We start from the raw sequence: 20,866 nt of genomic DNA, 5'->3' as shown, positions 1-20,866 counted from the left end.
GGTATACCTTAGGCCTAAACGTTGTGAGAGAAGAAATGTGTAAAAAAAAAGTAAAATTACAGTATTTTTGAATTTGAATTCTATGCAGTTCTTTCTATTGTACAAGAGAAAATATTTATATTGATTTACAAATCTTAAATAAACCTGTATAATTACCACTGATGATGCAGGGTTGCTAACCTGTCACAAAGAATTGCAGCATTTTAAGGGATGAATAAGTTGTTTGGGGGTGAAAAAAAGTCTTTCTCCTATTTATTATAAATCTGTACAATTAGATTTGGGGGGAGTTTTGTGAAGAAAAAAATATCAGTATAAAAATAAAACATTGAAAGTAGTACAGTTGGCATGATATAGTCAACTCAGATATTTTTGTAATCTTATTTAATTTTAGAGCAACTCTAAGAGATTTTGTTTATGTATATCTGAAATAAAAATAATAGATGTTTATTAATTTACTTAATATCTGGAGCATCTTGTGTGTGTTTTTCTTGAACTTTCCTGGAGTTTAAGTGTAGATGTATAGTCAGAAGATTCAGACTGTCTAGAGGATTTTGGTAGACCACCTTTCATGGTTTTACCCTTTCCCTCTGTTTTTTTTTCTGTTTCATTAAGGACAGATAGAGAAGAGGGGCGAATGGGAAGTATGAGAAGGGAGAGAAGAGAGTAGAGTGTGAGACAATGGAGCAATGCTTCTTTTTAAAGGGGAAGCAGAATTTAACTCATTTTTTAGATATTATTTAATGATAATAATAATACAGGGTATTTATATTGCGCACATATCCACCTTATTAGGTGCTCAAGGCGGTCCTATATTACCCGGCTAAGCTAGGCGTTCACAGCGCACACAGCTTCATAAAGGAATTACTTCCTACTGGTACTCATTAACCTCACCTGGGTTGAGTGCAGCACATTGTGGATCAGTTTCTTGCTGAAGGAAATTACGCCATGGCTGGGATTCGAACCCACGACCCTCTGTTTCAAAGTCCGGAGACTAATCCACTGGGCCACAAGAAGTACCCCTTAAAGCTTCAAACATAGTCACAGACCATGCAAAAGTTAATCCATATTCTCAACTCTCGGGGGGGGGGGGCTGTTTGATCAACTTAAAGTACTTAATCAAGACAATATTTTTAGGGCATACAACTACCCCCCCAGTAGCGGACCTTGACCCGGAGGAGACAAAGTATGGGGGGCACTGCATTGTCTGAACAATGCTTTGTCTGCTCTGGGTCACGGTCCGCCACTGACCCCCCCCCCCCCCCACATACACACCAGGGTCCTGTCGGTAACACAATGGTTAGCGATTGATCGTACCCTTTATTATCATGATTGATTGTACATTGTAACATAGTCAATGTGATAAATCATTTTTTTTTAAATGTACGATCAATGCCAAGCTTTGTGATATATGCGTCCCAAGGACCCAAAACCACCATCATTTGTGTGCTAGTTACCCTTTACATGAAAGGGGACATGCAAACAGTATGCCAGCTAACCCCCCCCCCCCCCCATCTAGTTATTGTACATCAGAAATCTGTATGAAACTATTGCATCATGATCTTTTTTTGTCCCATTACATGCTTTTTCAAGTTTTATTTGTAAATTTTACCCATAAATTGTACACGTTGAATTGCATGTTTAATCACAAAATGTGATTTTTTACACTTTCATGTTGTTTACCTTTGTTAATGATACACTCGTTCATTATTCTTATTTGACAATGAACTCAAACTATGAAAATGAATTATCTTTGTTTGAAGTTTTAATGATTTGATACAGACTTCAACACACATGACCCCAAACCCCCTTCTTAAGGAAATCATATCTTAGTACACCTTACCAATAAGTTATTATGACTAATACTCACAATGCATTTGATTCACTGTCAAGGCTTATGCCTTTGGGGAGAAGTCCCCCAATTTCTCAAATCTATTTTGTCCATGATGAGTCAAGTACAATGGAGTATTTCATGAAACAAATTAGTCAGTGATCCTCAATGACTATTGTTATAAGCTACTGCAAATCCATGCATCTGATTGGCTGAGAGCCCATTTGTCAATAAAAATCTCTTGAGAAAATGTTTTCATGAAATGCCCCCCTTATCTATATATACCTTCCTCCTGCTAAATTTATAATATACCTTATGATATATAAGGGACCCTACAGTGTTAAATGGAGGGACTGTAAACTATATCATGTTTATCATGATTATGAGATTCTTCGTTTCCTTTATTTGCTTTTCTATTTCCTGCATGTTTCCTCCTCACTTTTTTAAATCATGATAATTCTGTTCCCGGAAATGGTCAGTTCATTTTGAAAGTGAATATTGGTGAAATTATCCCAATACGAAGTACAGCTTAATGGGCAAGTCCAAGAAAAGGTCACCCTAGAAGGCAAAATTTCATCTTTAATTTAAGAAGTTATCTTTGGTGGGGTAAGAAAGCCCAAATGTTAAATTTTAAAATTTCATTAAGAAAAATCTGATAATATGCATATTTATGCTAATTTGGAGCACCTAATTTGCATAATTGGTAAAATGGGCGTTACGTATGGGACAATTATAAAAACTCATAGAAAATAAAAACAAAACTTGTGAGATTTAGTCATAGGTGGGACATGGACCCCCTAACATCTTATTACTTTTGGGGGAAAAATGTGATGTCATCTAATTAATTATGCAAATTAGGTCTTGTCCAAGGATGGAATGTCCCATACGTAACATTTTGAGGATGTTTTTTTAAGTTATTTCTCATAATACAATACTTGCATTGCTGCATCTCTGGGAAGTTCTAATTTATAAAGTATGAAAATGTTATACCCCAAAAAGTTTCAAAAATAGAGTTTACTTTTTAATTAAAAGTTAATTAAAAAATTGTTACGTATGGGACAACATGTTACATATGGGACATTTACACACAATGTCAATGGGGAGATTTGTGTACAAAGTGAATGGAGAAAAAAAAAAATTTAAGAGTGCTCTAAAAAGTGATTATTTACCTTTTCTTTAGTTTTTAAAGACTGATTTGTTATGAATACTGATTAATGAAAACAATTGAAGTGAAAAAATTGTGAAAATGGAAAAATATGAATAAAATAAAAAACAATAGAAATACATAAGAAATTCATGAAACCATGAAAAACAAGGGAAAAAATGTTGAAATGGCTAATTTCCTTTTCAGTCATATCAAATATGTCTCAATAGAACATTTTAAAAGATAGAAACTCTTTTGTTATTTTCATATTTTAAATTATTTCAATTTGTTGAATTATGGGGGAAATTGTGTACGTTCTCTATGGGGACAAAATGTCCCATACGTAACTGTCCCATACGTAACATGTCATTAATTTGTTTAATTAGAGTCTGTAATTAGAGGGATTTGGCTTATGACATGAAACTTGCCCAAGATATACTAGAGTATTGTGACTTCTATCACACTAAGTTACAAGTTGTCAAATGAAATACTTTCAGAGAATTCTCAACTTGAAAAAATTGTTTTAAAATTGTCTTTTTTCTGCGTCCCATACGTAACGGCCAATCTTTTCTCTCTAAAAGGTCAAGGTCGAGGTCATATGCTACCATTTTTTCCATGATTATTCTTCTCCTAGATGTCTACCATCATGAGGGTATTCAATCTAATCAAAGTCAATTAACACTATTTTTCAGGTCATTGAAGCCTCTGAAATGTCCCATACGTAATGCGCGCGAATTCTTGGACTTGCCCTAATACAATTTTCACAGGCCTCATTTCATGCAGGCTGATACAGGTGGCACAGTATTTCTATATTATTTTCTTAGTTATAAGTAAATACCTAAGACTAACCCTTTGGTAGTGTGAACAGACCTTCATTTGCCCAATTGCTGATTGTTCTACACCCACTTTGTCTACTTTCCATTTGGTCTCATCCCACATGGTCTAATACTAGTTCATTTACCATTATCTACTTACCATTTGGTCTAATTGCCATTTAGCCCATTCTTTCTCCATTTTAGTTGTCTAATTTCCAGTTCGATTATCCCATTTTGTCAAATATCCGCTTGGTTTTTGTATCACCTGCATAGCAGAGTGAGACTATAGGCGCCGCTTTTCCGACGGCGGCAGCGTCAACATCAAATCTTAACCTGAGGTTAAGTTTTTGAAATGACATCATAACTTAGAAAGTATATGGACCTAGTTCATGAAACTTGGCCATAAGGTTAATCAAGTATTACTGAACATCCTATTAGAGTTTCATGTCACATGACCAAGGTCAAAGGTCATTTAGGGTCAATGAACTTAGACCATGTTGGGGGAATCAACATCGAAATCTTAACCTGAGGTTAAGGTTTTGAAATGTCATCATAACTTAGAAAATATATGGACCTAGTTCATTAAACTTGGACATAAGCTTAATCAAGTATCACCAAACATCCTGCATGAGTTTCACGTCACATGACCAAGGTCAAAGGTTATTTAGGGTCAATGAACTTTGGCCGAATTGGGGGTATTTGTTGAATTACCATCATAACTTTGAAAGTATGTTGGTCTAGTAAACTAGTATCACTGAACATCCTGTGCGCATTTTAGGTCACATGACCAAGGTCAAAGGTCAATGAACTTTGGCCATAATGGGGGTATCTGTTGAATTACCATCATAACTTTGCAAGTTTATTGATCTGACTTTTGAAACTTGGACATAAGAGTAATCAAGTATCACTGAATATCCTGTGCAAGATTCAGGTCACATGATCAAGGTCAAAGGTAATGTGAGGTCAATGAACTTTGGCCACATTGGGGGTATTTGTTGAATTACCATCCTATCTCTGTAAGTGTATTGGTCTAGTTCATAAAACGTTGAAATAAGAGTAACCAAGTATCACTGAACATCTTTATAGTAGTTATAGTAGTTTTCAAAGTCAGCACTGCTGCTATGTTGAACTGCGTGATGCAGGTGAGACGGCCAGAGGCATTCCACTTGTTGTGTGAACAGACTTGGCAAAGTAAAAAAATGGTAAGTAGAATAAGTGGAAATTAGCTCAACTGGACAATGGGTATTAGACTAAATGAGAATAGGACTCAAGTGGATATTAGACCAAATTATAGTGTAGACTAAACAACAACAGGACCTAAGTATTGGTTTAGTCCAATTTGTATTGAATGGTTAGCTGTTGAACTGTTTGTAAGTAGGCAAGTAAATAAACTTTTCAAAGTCCAATGTCCCCTTGTAGATACATGTTAAGTATTTATAGGTTCTAGGTAATGACACACTATCTACTTTGAAAGATGTGTCACATAGGACATTATGATGGCAGAACCATTGTGATTTTTCACCACTTGACACTCCCTAAATAATATAAATCCTAGTTTGCCCAATTCAAACGTACAAATGATTTTTGGGAAAGGTGAAAAAATTCATATTCAGAACCAACAAGGAGGCCATTGCAGGTGATCCATTTTTTTAGATGTTCCATGTTGGAAAGAAATATCCAATAAATTTGGGCAGAGCATTCAGATTTGTGTATAATTCCCATATACCTACTTCTCGCTGTGATGTGTAGCATTTTGGGATGGAAATTAAGTGAATTTCCTATACTCTTCAAGTTTGAAAATTGCTTCAAATATTTTATTTCATATGAAATCATGACTAGAACTTTACGTTTTACCATTCAAGAAAATTTTCACGAAGGCTTAATTTATTCCTTATCAGTCCTACAAATCTGTGTACAGTCAATGGTATGTGGCCATCATTTGTGATGTGAACTCGCCCCATTTGTGTTACATTGCCCAATTCAAATGACAGCACACCTACCAGTATCAAAATGATCATAACTTTTAAAATATTTACTCTTTACATACAAATGTGCACATTTTTTAAAGTAAAATTCTATTGCTTTAAAAATGAGGTGTAGTGAGGTGAAAACATCTCATTAGTGAAATTGTTAGACTTTTTGAGACCCCCAAAATTAACCATTTTGAACATCCATATTTGTTTTCTATTTTCCCATAACTCAAGGGGAATTGCTCATTTCATAAAGGAAATTTCATTATGCAAATTATGTAAATTTTGAACATTGAAAACTTACCATTTTCATCACTTTTTGTTTTAAATTTCCAATAATTTGTAATTAATTGACTAATCTCTAATGTTTTAAAAGGAATAGTATAAAACCTGCTTTATTTAGCTTTAAAATGAAATCAAATCTCCTACCCTTTTTATGACAAAGTTATTTGTATTTTACAACAAATGCACCAGTCCCCTAGAGTCACATGTAATGCTCGTATCGCTTCCACCACCCTCATTAGCTGTCATTATATTGAGCACTGTGTCAAAAAATTATGAACATATATATAATTAGCTATTATAGAGCTTATAATCAGCTTTCAAATAACACCAATTTCATGGCAATACATCTTTCAGCTGAAATGTATCATATAAAGTGTTCATTTCCCAGAGTTTAAGTTCACTTTATATAAGAATTTCAAAGATTTTTCTGCACTTTAATTATCTTTAATGGGAATTTATTAATTGATATACATAATGTAGTGTTAGAATATTATAGCTGTCACACTGAGCCATAAAATTAGACCAAAATAAGATCTCTAGCCCCATGTACACAAAATTATACGCATTTAACACATGAAACACGTTGCTCCCATAGACTTTGTGTGTACCGCTTCCTCCCCCTCTGCCCCTGCCCCCCCCCCCCCCCCCCTCACAATTTTGTATTTGATCAAGCGCAGAGTCGCGAATTCATTTACTTATGCACTTAAATTTACAGACATGAGAGTATAGATTAAGCTTTCAATTGATACCAACATCACGACAATACCTCTCTGTTCAACTGATATATCTTAAAAAGAATGAAATTTCCACTTTTTTGTGGGGCCAGTTCAAAACACATGGCCATATAAGGAGTCAAAAAATAGTGCTATAAATATATAAACATTCATTAAAAATGTAAGCCCAAAATAAGTCAAGTCCGGAAATAAAATCACTTGTAATCACAAACCATTGGAAGTTTCTTTAAAATAATTTCATTTTCATCATAAAGTTATGTTTCTCCATGCAACTTTAGATAATCTTTAGATTTAGATTGGAAGCATGTAAAGCATGTTTATTGGCATATCAAAATTTTATAATTTATCTTGGAAGATCTCCAAAGCATACACATTTTATTAGAAACCACTGCAAACTATAGACACATCATATTACAGACTGTTATTTAATTCTTAAAGTCCTGGATTACATTTCATTTAAAATAAATGATATGATACCAACTCTTGCTGGAAAATCAACAACTACCATGGCAACAGTAAAACTTCTTCCTGATTGGTTCTTTCAATGAAAGTTTATATTACAGCAAGTTGTTATTTGAAAGCAAGTATTTATAAAATGGGGCCCTGATCGTGATATTGAATAATGGAAGAAACTGCCTTAGAGTGACTTGGATATATAAGTGTATGCTGTAAGATTAGGGGGAAATAACTTAAGTCTGTTGAAAATGACATGCTCTGCACACAGATATATGCATGAAAGGGACTACATACAAATATGTGGTCAGAAAATTGCAACTGCTTAGAGTCTCATCTTAAATGTGAAATACCGGAATCAGAGACGGAAAAAAATCCTTTGCAGTGGAATTTTTAAAAATTTAATATTCATCCTATTTTTAACATGAAAGAGCTCAATTATCTTTGTCACCTTTCCAACATTGAAGTTCAAATATTTATAGCTCTTACACTGCAAAACAGGTGCTGAAAGTGAAACTACACTAGTCAGTGTTGTGCAAGTACCGCAACAAGAACTTACACCAGTAATGAATTCCTGGTGTTAGTTCAACACCCATTGGTGTTATAATAACACATTACTATTCAATGTGTATATTCAAACACCATGGTGTATTTTTAACAATTGATGGAGCGGTCTTCTCAGCCCTGACTGGTGTTTTTACCACCATAACTTTCACAGCCTTCAAGACACAAAAAGGCAAACCAAAAACATGATGCAAATTTGATACATGTATTTACTGGTAAACTTTTCTCACATTCACTATACAATTAATGTCTATATAAATGGCTTACAAGAAATTAATCTGTGCTTCTAAAGCAATCACACTGAAAAAGAAGACTCAATTGATAGGCATTATATGTACCAGCTTCTTATTCAAATTTTGTATATATATAAAATTGAAAATTTATTGATAAGGGCCAGAATTTTAACATAAATACATATAGATACTTTGCATAACATAAATAAAGGAAAAGCAGGTTAATTCCATTACTGGATTTAACAATTTTTACTGAATAATTTAAAGTTTCAACCATTCAAATTAATACATGTAGTTTAATGTATTTTTATTAGGGGGATTTATGTGCACTTTCAACATTGAAGGACTGTTTCCTTTATTCCTAAAAAATGAAATAAGTATGATAACCATGATGGTGAAAGATCAATATCACCAATGTCCTTACATTTCAGATTCATCCAAATATTTTTAATGGTCAGAAGAAAAAGGATGATAAGAGATGAGATTGATACACTGTTACCAAATGCCCATCATAAAGTAAATCAATCAATAATTTAATTGTGATGATTAACTTACAGTGATATTCATTTATTTCACAATTAAAAACATTGCAACAGAAGCTGTCCTTTGTTTACCAGTACTTAATCAACTCCAATATTATAAAGTAACAAACAACATATGATGCACATTCTATCAATACTAATAGTATTTAAAGTTTTAAAATGTATCTATGTACTTACAAGTATTTAATAGCAGCAGAGGGATACACACTAGTATAAAGATGTACATTTAAAGATAGGAATTTATATTTTATATGCGAGTTCATACTTAACAAAATATGCAAGAAAACCTTGGCGGCATTTCACACAGAGTTAAGGCCCACTACAAGCCATGCATAAGTGCTAGTATGCGCATAACTTTTAACATATAATCTCAATGACTGATATGCTAGAGGAAAATACCTTTATACGCATGCAACTGGGATTTTGGATTTTAAGTGCAAATTTTATTCAGACTTTAATCTAGATGTGAAACACCCCCAAGGAGAGTAAATGAAATGACAATCTTTATATATATATATATATATATATATATATATATATAAATGAAGACAATCCAAGAATGGAAGGGAAGTAGAGATTTTTAATTAGTAATTATTATAAACGCTTGAAATACTGATCAATTCAAATTTTTCCTTCCACCACTTTCACCAATAAAAATTCAAAATACAACTACAACATATATCAACAAACATACAAACAGCATGTACTAACAACATGTTTGTTTTTAAAAGTATACCCAGTTATTACTATTCCACCACTCACCTACATGTAAACATAGTCAAAGAGCAATTATTCATATTACAGAAATTCACAAAAATAAAAAGATTTGCATATATATGTATAAAGATTTTGTACATTTTTTTCCGATGCTAGATGCTTCACTAGAAATCAGATTTTGTTTGAATTAAATCACAAATCTGCACGTGACACAACTTTCCAAGTTATTCGGAAAGTCTCATGGCCATTTCACTGAAGGTTTGAAGGATGGAAAAGAGATGCACAGACTGCTGAAGGTGGAGACTTGGTACCAGTAGCTTTCACAAGATCCATACGTACAAGTAGACTGTGTAGGGGCAAATGCAGTAAGAGTTGTGCAACTCTGAAGGAAAATCCAAGTCCAAAATGATCACAAGTTGGATTTACATCAAGTTGCATTAATTACATTTTTTTTTATCTATTCGATTTACATACTTCCTGCAATGGGCTGTAGTTTTCTTTACAGGAGTTGAAAAAAGAAAAAAGATTTAAGTATGACTTAGAGTCGCACTTAAACGAACAATCTTACTGATTAATACGCAGTTGTGATCTGACCAATGTGGTCATGCCTTTTGTATCGCACGCAACTAGGCGTTTAAGTGCGAATCTAAGTCATACTTAAATCTTTGTGTCCCCTGGGCCCCATAACACAAAGCTTAGCGATTGATTGTACAGCTGATTTCTGTGATTGATTGCATTGATTATTGTGAATGATTGTTAAAAAGCAGACTAGGGCCCTGTCTTACAAAGAGTTACGATTGATCCAATTAATCGCAACTATGGACGGCCAGCAAAGTCAACATATAAAATGCATGTTTATTTTTTAAAAAATTATAGATATGAACGTATATCCCTAAATTTATTGATTTCTTGACAATTTGGTGTGATCTCCTTTGTATACAAAGGACATTTTGCAAATTTCCTGTAGAAAAAATTATGACACTGATGGATTTCCATAGAGTTATGATTGATTGGATCAATTGTAACTCTTTGTAAGACGGGGCCCAGATCAATCACTAAGCTTTAGGTCACTATAGGGCCTGAATATCAATCTTATTTCATTAGACCATCTAGATCTGGGACCTTATTCAACTGACAGAATAGTACAAACCAACTTCAAAATCTAAAAACCAGTGGTTACAGCCTATAGTTCATCAATCAACCATCGTCACCTCCAACAAACCTATTGTGTTTCTTAAAGAGAAGTCTTTTTCATGCCATTTTCCATGTATCCTAGGCATTTGCTTTCCTTCTTTGCAAAGTTTACATAATCACCAACATTCACGTCAATTTATAAATCTCAAACAGCTGAAGAGACTGGAAATTACTTGATAAATTAAATACAACTTCCACTAATAAACATAATATCAACTGATATGGAGTAGAGGTGAACATTACACCTCTACTATAAACAACTAAATACATGTAGTACACTGTAAACTTGTTGATTTTCTGAATATGTATGCATGTACGGTACATCATTACCTGTATTACCCTAGTGAAAGTGCATATATTTCAGTATACCAATGTCAATACAACAAAATAATGCACTTTCACATTATGGCATATTGCAAGAAACTTCTTTGCAAGCATTTTCAATTTGCATACCAATGTTCAATTAAAATTAAATGTTGTAAATCATTTCTTGTAGGAAACAGACCAGCAATCGATATCACATTCAAAATTCATTGCAAGACTTGGAGTTTGACTTGCACTTGATAGCAAATTTTCATCAGTGTCTCTTACACATAAGAGTAGAGAGCAAGCATAATTTGCAGTCAACTGCAATTTTTAAATAGAACAGGGACCTAGCATTCATCATTGACAATGAAATTCATGGTCAAAACAAAAGCAGATTTCCTAACGTTGTAAAATGTATTTCCAAATAGAGATATTTCCGTAGCTCTTCAATCAATAAGGACTCCAAATTTAACTTTCATGTGCAGCAATAGGTGTACACATGACTGTGGGAGAATATCATGATGAAATTAATAAAAACTAAATACACAGCCAACTTCCCTCTCCTAAATTTTGCAAAGACAATGTTAACAGATGTGCAGAGCAGCAATGGGTCTTGCAGAAAAGTCATCTTTTGAAATATATATTTGGTCATAATTTTGAAAACATACAAACAATAATTTACTGAAACATACAAGTTAATATCATTATTATTTTCAATCTTTATTCTTCAAACAAGGATAAAGCTTCAGAAAATGTCATTATTTGGGGCATTTATCCATAGAAAAAAAGCATAATTCTAAATTCTAAGTAAATATTGCTAATTCTATGCGACCCCAAAATAATTAAGCATACAATACATACAACATAAAATTTGATCTCTGAGATATTTCTTTGCGACAGTACAACTTAAAGCAGTTATTCTCATTCATTTGCCTTGTACAATATACCATATCAAAGAGTTAAATAAAAGCTGATTTTCAATTTTGCACTGTACTGTTAAACATTATTTTTAAATTACAAGTACATTGTACAGTAACAGCAGAAAAAAAAATCAGTATACAGCCTGTATATATGATTATGAACCTATCTTTCCCTAAAATTATCGCACCACAAATTAAGCTTTGAATTTATAGGGAAACAAAATTAACAAGAGTACAATTTGAGCTTTCACACATTAGATTTGTATTTACAAAACACTACAAATGAATGATTTTGTTAAAGAATATATTAATCATAATATTATCACTCAAGAAACATCTTCAATTTAACATCAATGCTAAGAGTATCATACAATAGACTTGGCATGTAGATAATTGATAAGCATAACAGGACCAGTAATAAGATTGCTAAGACGTCCATTTGAAATCACCATACATTCTGTAGAAGGAAATGGAGAAAGATTAAAGAGGAAACTAATTACACATGGGAAATGAAATGAAATATCATGAAGCCTTCAACAATAAAAAAAAAATCAATAAAAAATGAATTTAAAGCTCTACGGTGTAGAATTTCAATGAGTGGTAGTGTCAATGTGAAATTATATGGACATTATATGGCTACATGTGAATGACTGTTATGTGTTTTCATTAGATTTTGCACCTTTGCATTGTGCAAAGTTCTACCTCTTTCTTCCTTGTGTCCAAGCGAACAAAAGATAAAATTGGTTCTATTATCAAATTCAAACCAGAACACTTCAATGTAATAACTTTCCATAAGTGAATAAGCACCTATACCACTATGCATTTTCAAAGTGACTGTTTCAAATAAACAAAGCTCATTGGGAATGCAGAAGTAAAAAAATTTTCCCTCATGTAAATTTGGTCCAAAAAGTGAAAAGAACAAGCATTTTTTATGTAAAGGCATGATAAATCAAGAAAATTTGAGTTTACTTTTACTAACAAAGTTCCTGCTTGTTGTGAGATTAACTCCTGACTAACAACTTATTCTGGACAACTAAGCATGTTTAATTGAAAACAACTAACAACAGAAAGTGCCTCTAACAACAGAAAGAGCAACTGCATACCAATAAATCTAGTTTTTAATGAGGTGGTTAGTTTGAGGTACAGTACGAAAGTAGGAGCGCACTTCAAGTATCAATGGGATGATTGAGATCAATACATTAACCCCATAGGAACAAAAGCATCTGCAGATGCGATAATGTGGATCTTGAGAGAATGACAGATGACAAGGATTGTCTGCTGACTACAGGCAGGGTCTACACCTTCATCACCACCATGAAACAATTATTGCAAAAGTATATGATAAAGCATGTTATGATTATTACTCGCATGACGATATGTTTCAGGACCAATTGTAAGTTTGTGTTCTCAGCATTTTTCTAAAAGTTATGAATAGTTTTCTATGTAATATGATTTCATGGAAATTTCAATCATGATAAATAAAAGTAACTTACTTGTGGTAATACTAATGATGAAACTGGCAATGCTACAGCAAGAAAGGATTGGTTTGTGCTTGTTGCTGAGCTGGGGATGGGCCACTACTTGCTGGGAGAAGAGGGGGTGGGAGGGTAGTACCTCCACCCATGGCCATACCACCACCCATACCCATTCCTCCCCCACCAAAACCAGCATTGACATCCACAACAGGCTGTGCTCTCATCTGGTTAATGGTAGGAGCTGGCATCCTCTGTTGTTGGAAGGGGTTGTTGAGTGGTTGAGCTTGGAGACCTGTTGAAACAGGAGGAGGTGCACCACCAAGTACCGACATGAACGGATTGGTTCCTTGCATGGATGGCTGTCCAACCGTCTCCCTGGTGGGTCCAATCAGAGATTCCAAGTTGACCAGTTTGGAGTTTTTACCAAGGAAATCCTCTGGTTTCTTCTTGTCTGGAGTGCTACCAAGTGCTTGGTCCATTCCTGTCATGTCAAATGCATTGCTATTGGAGGAAGGAACTGCCACAGGTGCTGAAAAAAAGGAATCATCTATGCTCACGGCAGAGACTGCTCCCTCAACAGGCTTCACTCTCAACTTGTCAAATTCTGCATCAGGGTCAGGTGCAGCACCACCACCATTTATAGACCAAGGGTCACTTTTGGTTGGTGCAGGAGCTGCGGAACCCCATGGCTCAGGTGCTGGTGTTGTGGCTGGTGCAGGAGCTGCAACACCACCCCAAGGATCGGCTGGAGCGGGAGCTGGAGCAGGAGCAGCTGGTGGAGCACCCCATGGATCACTGGCTGGCACAGCTGCAGCTAAGGGTGGGGATGCGCCCCAGGGAGATCCTTGTGGTGGTGGGTTTTTGTGAGCAGGTGAAGGGTTCTTCCATGGATCATTGACTGTGACACTGGCTTGAGTGTTGTTGAATGCTGGGGAAGATGTGGCTGGAGCTGGAGCACCCCAAGGATCCTGCGCTGCAGGTGGAGACCATTTGGGATCGGATGCAAGATTCAGCAGTGTAGTAGCTTGCTGGCTTCCGGCGGGAGCCTTGGGTGAGAAATGGACAAATATCGATCAATACTAATACCATGTATACACTGAATGTTCAACAGAGGTATACCTGTATGTATGTACTATACACAGGAAAACATATAACATACAATATTTCAAATGTTTTCTAAATGCCTATATTTCAATTTAATGAAATGTTTCTTATTTATCAACAACATTTGTTCAGGGCTACATGTACAACCCTAAAACAATCTGCCTTACAACTACAATACATAAATATGAAAAATCTTGAAGGCTAAGTCCATCCAAATAATTTCATTTAATTAAGAAAATTTTAAACAAGCATTTTACAAACATGTTTCATCATGTTTGATGTCATATATGACAAGACATTTTGAATTGTGTTTGATCTCACAAATCAATTGGGCCTATATACAACATGGATGAGAGAAAATGGGATAGTCAATATTTCTAACATTCTTAAGTATTCAATATTTGGATTCTTTTAGTAAGTATTCAATATTTGGATTCTTTTAGATATGATCATAAAGAAGCTCTGAAGTCATCAAATCATAGTGCAACAGTGATGATTCTAGAACTTGAAAGATGAGTCACATGTCTAATATACATACATGTGTGAGAAAACAATTGAGATATTTCGAATTTCATATGATATGATAGCAAGTGTGCTATGTCATTGCTTCTCTCATTTCCCATATGCATTAATCAGTACTTAAAATTACATAATTTTGTTTGATATTTTCAATTGTTATCACTGTTTGATTTTATATACCGGTATGCTTTATTTTGTTATTCCATCAGATCTAATTGCTGTCAAGGTGGACTAGGCCTTAAAGCAACATTTTGAATCTTTTACTGAACACAAGCCAATTGTGTTCACATAACTCTAATACCAGAATAAACCTCCAATCAAATATAAACAAACTACCTGTATTTCTTTGCTTTCATCAAGTGCCATTTTTAATCTAATGTCATCACTCCGGACCTCCTTCTCCTTCTGCTCTGCCTCTTCTCTGCTCATGGCGAGCGCCAGCTGGAGTTGAAGTTCCTCTTCACCGCTAGTCTGAGGACGAGCCTGCTCCATATCAGTGGATAAGGATCTGGGGGGTGTCGCTGATGTGGTGTTAGCTGCATCTGCAGGACATAAAATGAAACTGTTATTTGGTAGTCAGCCCGTGGGATAGACTCTTACATTAAAGGTTTATAGAGAATCAAGTGTCGATTTTGAAAGTTTCATAAATCCTAATAATTTTATTAGAAGTATTACATGTATCATTATTACAGTACTGTCATTTTGGGGAAAGATATTAACAATATTCAAAAAGTCCATAATGACTGATTGCTTATCTGCACCGTTTCTTCTATATATCTCATGGAAATGCAAGTTCCTTTTTCTTTAGGACCCAAAGAAAGTCTCAGGCAGTACATAATCATGAACCTACAAAGTACTATCAAAGACGATAATGATGTAACAATGGCCATATTTCTACCTTGTCTAGACTTCAGGTTTTCACCTTTGGAGCTCTCCACAAATCTTACATGCTATTATAAAAGCCATTAAAAGATGCATCACTTACTCTCAGACTGGTTACTGTCGTGGCTGGACTCGAAATCTGTCTTGCCCACGGTGGAACTTCCTATACCCTGTGAGGCCTGGGCAAACCTCTCCTGGGCCTTGAGCGCCCTTACTCTCTCTTGCTTCAGCCGTTCTTCATCCTTGAGAAGAGCCACAAGTGACTTTGACTTCTCTCGAACGTTAAGTCCTGTGTCCTTGCCATCCTTATCAATGAATTCAAAATCTTTCAGGGTCTGGATGGCGAATATATTTTCACGGCACTGCTGGGCGACCCTTTCTGATCCTGTCTTGATGATGTACTCTAGAAGGACTAGCGACTTGTAGACATGCCTCCAGTTTTTCCCATGATCGTTTAGCCGCCTCCAGATCATGCTCATGATGTCTGAGAATGCCATTACGTTGTATGTGAGGTGCGCAATCTCCGACATAAGTGAACTGGAGGGTCCCCAAGGGTCATTGGAGGTCGCATCTCGAACTTTGACCTGGGCATCTGTGTAATTGTGTACAATGTTCTTGATGGTGCGCCTTGTAGCCATTGTGATGGGTAGGGGTGTTTGTCCACAGGACCTCTGCTGTTACAATAACTCGAAACCAGAGCAAGTCTGTCTTGGTTTTTCTCTTGGAGGCAGAAAGGTAAGTTTCACAGAATTTAAATGACTCCTAACTGCTTTATGACACTCACCTCATCAATGCAATGCAAAAAGTTATCTGCCATGATTAAAAGAAAGAAAAAGAAAAATCAGGGTCAGATTTGGCTACTAATTAGTAGTTGCTCATTTACATTCGAACCTGTCTATCAAGGCCACCCAACAGAAAGAGAAAAGTATCACTGGAAACAGGTTGCCTTTATTAACAAGTTTTTTAACACACATTCCTTCAAATGGGAGACAAGTTTGGTGACCCCTTGAGACAGCTTTCCTCTAAAGACAGGTGGTCTGGTCGCTAATAAAGGCTGATTTGCCTGTACAAAATAGTAGAGGGCATGTTCAATATTGGAGACTCTACTCTAGTCTCTACCATTAGTAAAGGGTCATTCCATCTGGATTCACCCAGTGGTTGCACCCGACCGTCTCAGAATTCGTTGTAATTTGGTACACATAAAATTCCCCATGGCCCAAGCACAAAACAAAAAAAATTAGTCAAATCGGTCCGTCGGTTCTCGCGCAACGGCCCGCCCTTTTCTCCTTGTTTTGACAAAAATGGGCGTGACCTTCAACTTTCAATGGCCATTGCGTCGTAACGTGTTGACCAATTTTCACGAAACTGGTACCATTTAATAGGAAATTCAGAGAGGAATCCAAAACATGCATCAAATAATGTCTTGGAGCGATTTATAAGGTAATGACCTTTGACCTTTACTTTGAGCTTAAATGTTTAATGTTTCATTTGTGAACTGATGAGCTTAATTTCTTTTCATGTGTTTGCATACTGTGACTTAAGATTGGAAGAAATCATGTAACTGGTGAACACTTTACTAACATGAATATCAGTATGTGGGACTAGAGTTAAATTTCATGGTATCTTTGGAAGAGTTTTAAAAGGTGAAGAAATAAAATATCATCATTGGTTTTAACATATTTTGTCAATATCATACAAATAATTAACATACACGAAAATCAAGTTAAAAAATTATTTGTCCGGGGGTCAAACTCAAGGTCAAAGTAAAGGTCAAAGGTCACAACCTTATAAATCGCTCCAATACATTATTTGATGCATGTTTTGGATTCCTCTTTGAATTTCCTTTTGATTGGTACCAGTTTCGTGAAAATTGGTCAACACATTACGACGCAATGGCCATTGAAAGTTGAAGGTCACGCCCTTTTTTGTCAAAACAAGGAGAAAAGGGCAGGCCGTAGCGCGAGAAATAAGGGACCGATTTGACTAATTTTTTTTATGTGCGTGGGCCATGGTGAATTTTATGTGTCCCAATTTACAACGAATTCCGAGAGGGTCGGGTACAAAATTGCACATTCATTGGGTGAATTGGCATGGAATGACCCTAAACAATCTTACATATTGGAGACTTGCTTTGCCAAAAGATGAAAGAAATGACACCAACAAGGCAATTTTTCCAACCAAAATTTGTTCTGTTTGAGATTAGAGGCCCATTTATTTCGTACGTGGATAAAAGCAAAAAATGTTATGTCAAAATATTATGGATGATGAAAAGGGGTAATATTTCACAAGAAAATTACTAATCACATTTTTATTTGACCAGCACCACGGTAATCGCTTCAGAGCAAATGATGTTGGAAAACTTTGAATTCTTTTCTGATACGTAAATGCGCATGCTCAGTACAAAGCCAGTCATACTGTCATACAAATACTATACCATAGACCATCCAGAAAGTGATTTTCCAGAGCATTGTCTAAACATTCAATCTGCAACGAGACAGTAAGAAAAAACTCCTCATGTGTGACTCAAGACCAGAGTAATAATAAACTCAAGCAACATTAACATACTTAATTTTACACTATGACATGTTGTTTGAGGTTCAATCACTGATTTGGTCATGACTTCCATCTCAGATGGCCAATGAGGTTAAAGAATAAAGGGATAATAAGGATAAAGAGAAATAATATGGCATAATCAGGAATACAGAGGATTTTACTCAATAGAAGAAGGAAAAAAGATCACAAAGGTCATAGTCTACAATCATATTGATCGTGAAATAAATCAATCCTCTTCCGCCAGTTTGCAAGCTTGCAGATGTCTCCAAGTAAGTAAGTAAGTAAAATGTGGTACCAACCAAATTTATGGCATTTTAACCTCCATCTGATATAATTATCTTACCTTTGTCTGTTACATTTACTTTCTAAAGCTTTGCAATTTACAATCTTGTGCAAATTAAGGTCACACTTTTTTATGACACTTTTTCAGCCGAGCGAGGACTAGTCGATTGCCTTGGAATTTTGAGATCGCGATATACGAGCAAAACCCTTGACCTGCTTTATAATTCCGTCAAGCGAATTTGACTTTGGGATCTTGCCTTCCGTCTAGTATTTATGATTTTAATTTTTGTGAACTGTAAGCACTTGTTGATTGAAAATCAACTTCATGACAATTTCTGAAATGTGCGCAAATTATGGTCACCCCATCATACAATTACACTTACAGGATAGGATCTAACGTTAAAATTCTTATTTAAATCAATGCTTTAACTGCTCGATATCTGTAAGTGTAAAATGCCAATCACAAACATACTCCACCACCCATTGTGGCATCCGTTGTGGCATGCACCTGTAATCCAAGCTATGTGGGGGAATTTACAAATTAATGCAGAAGTTCGAGCCCTGGTCACGTCTTTTGGATGGTGACGTTAAAGGTCGGTCCTAATGTTAGACCTGCAAATAATCATATCTGATTGATACATGTCTGACAAAACTCAAATAAACACACACATCCAATTTTCGCCATCCCATTCATTGTCATTGTTGTTGTTTGTTGAATATTATTATTAATGGCGACCAGTCATATTTGACTAGTATTACCTAGCCTGGGGCGTTTTGGGGAGTGAAAGTTATATACTGTACGTATGGAGTCACTCCCCACTAACGCCTGGGACTCCTTCCTATACTTCCCCACATACGGGTACAAAACCAGAAACTTTCTTTGTCTTCCGCTTGGCGACAGCACGCAAATTGCGGGATTTGCATGCTGTCGCCAAGCGGAAGACAAAGAAATCAAGATGGCGACGTAAACACGGAAGTAAGCTCTTTCCATCTTTTCAAAACAAATCTCTCGTTTTTTTAATGAATTCTTCTTTAAAAATGAAATCAATATCGCTGAAATGTTGGAAATGAAGTTGGACCCCATGTACATGTTTTAGGGCTAGATCTTTTAGAGGGAAAGTAGAATTCTCGGGGGCGAAAGTTTCTGGTTTTGTACCCGTATGTGGGGAAGTATAGGAAGGAGTCCCAGGCGTTAGTGGGGAGTGACTCCATACGTACAGTATATAACTTTCACTCCCCAAAACGCCCCAGGCTAGTATTACCGCCAACTGGGGCTAATGTTAATGTTGTTATTTTCTTTCTTTTCTTCGACGTGTCCTTTAAAATCGTTCCTCTCCTTTCTTTTTTTTCTAATTATTATTATTATTATTATAAAGACTACCGTTTATGCCGTGGTCACATTACGTCATCGATTCATTCATTGTCATTGACTGAGCATGTCGAGTGCTAAGCTCAGTCATTTTCCACTTCCATTCCCAGTTCACACTTGCAAAATCATTCACAGTTATACACAGGTCACAGGGGCCACAGTCACACGCAATTTTTGATTTTCATTCCAGCTGAAAACATTAAAAAGTGTGTTTATGTAATGTCATTACTCGCTACTCTCTACACCCATCAAAATGACATGAAATAAAAATCTGATGTTACAAACCTTTCCTTGATCAGTAAATTACAAGAACACGGATTTCCAATCGAAAAGAACAGCTTCCGGATGGGTTCGCATGAAATCCTACATGCAAGTTTACATGCATTTTCTATGCATTTTTATTACGTGTTGGACAACGCCTTCCTTTAGGTCAACCCAGAGGGCGTACTCCTGTCTGGTAAAATGGCCTGATGATGCGATGAAAATCAAAAGTCATAATAATTTATGATTCATCATGATTTATAGCTGTAAGGCCGTCATAGAGATATATACTCTCTATGAAGGCCGTACACTATACCCCCCCCCCTTCGACGTGCGTTGCCGAGGGGAGGCAACTTCTCAACTTCTTCTTTAACATATTCCTCTAGGCCTATATCTATTTCTTCTTCTTCTTCTTCTTCATTGCGCCCAACAGCTGAATTAGATTTATTTTTAACCTATAAGGAATAACTTCTATAATGTAAAAAAAAAGAATTGCATTAAAATATAATCAGCTTTGAATTCGAATCCACAAGGTCTAAATTCAGATTTTTGAAATTTAGAGTGCATATATAGGACTTAGGATGAAAAAAAAAATGAACCCAAAATAGTAATGTGGTATGGGGATGGGGCCGGCACAGGAGGCTCCAAATAAAACTGAAACTTGTATAATTTTTTTTTGATAGTCTGGACAGGGAGTCCGTCTACTCCAAGTTCTC

General features: G+C 35.6%; 1 protein-coding gene across 1 annotated transcript; it reads right to left on the bottom strand.

Annotated features, from left to right (window-relative positions):
• Positions 1–7,984: 7,984 nt before the first annotated feature.
• LOC121423299 (epsin-2-like) lies at positions 7,985–20,295 on the bottom strand. Its single transcript, XM_041618639.1, has 5 exons — positions 20,175–20,295; positions 15,789–16,495; positions 15,140–15,345; positions 13,199–14,226; positions 7,985–12,162 (listed from the first exon to the last, which is right to left on the bottom strand). The coding sequence occupies exons 2-4, from the start codon at positions 16,321–16,323 to the stop codon at positions 13,231–13,233; spliced, it is 1,737 nt and encodes a 578-aa protein (XP_041474573.1). The 5' UTR covers positions 16,324–16,495; positions 20,175–20,295; the 3' UTR covers positions 7,985–12,162; positions 13,199–13,230.
• Positions 20,296–20,866: the final 571 nt, after the last annotated feature.

Source organism: Lytechinus variegatus, chromosome 10 (genome assembly GCF_018143015.1).
Source record: "Lytechinus variegatus isolate NC3 chromosome 10, Lvar_3.0, whole genome shotgun sequence".
NCBI lineage: Eukaryota > Metazoa > Echinodermata > Echinoidea > Temnopleuroida > Toxopneustidae > Lytechinus > Lytechinus variegatus.
Note: the sequence above shows the minus strand (reverse complement) of the source record. Positions and strands in the feature narration are given on the sequence as shown.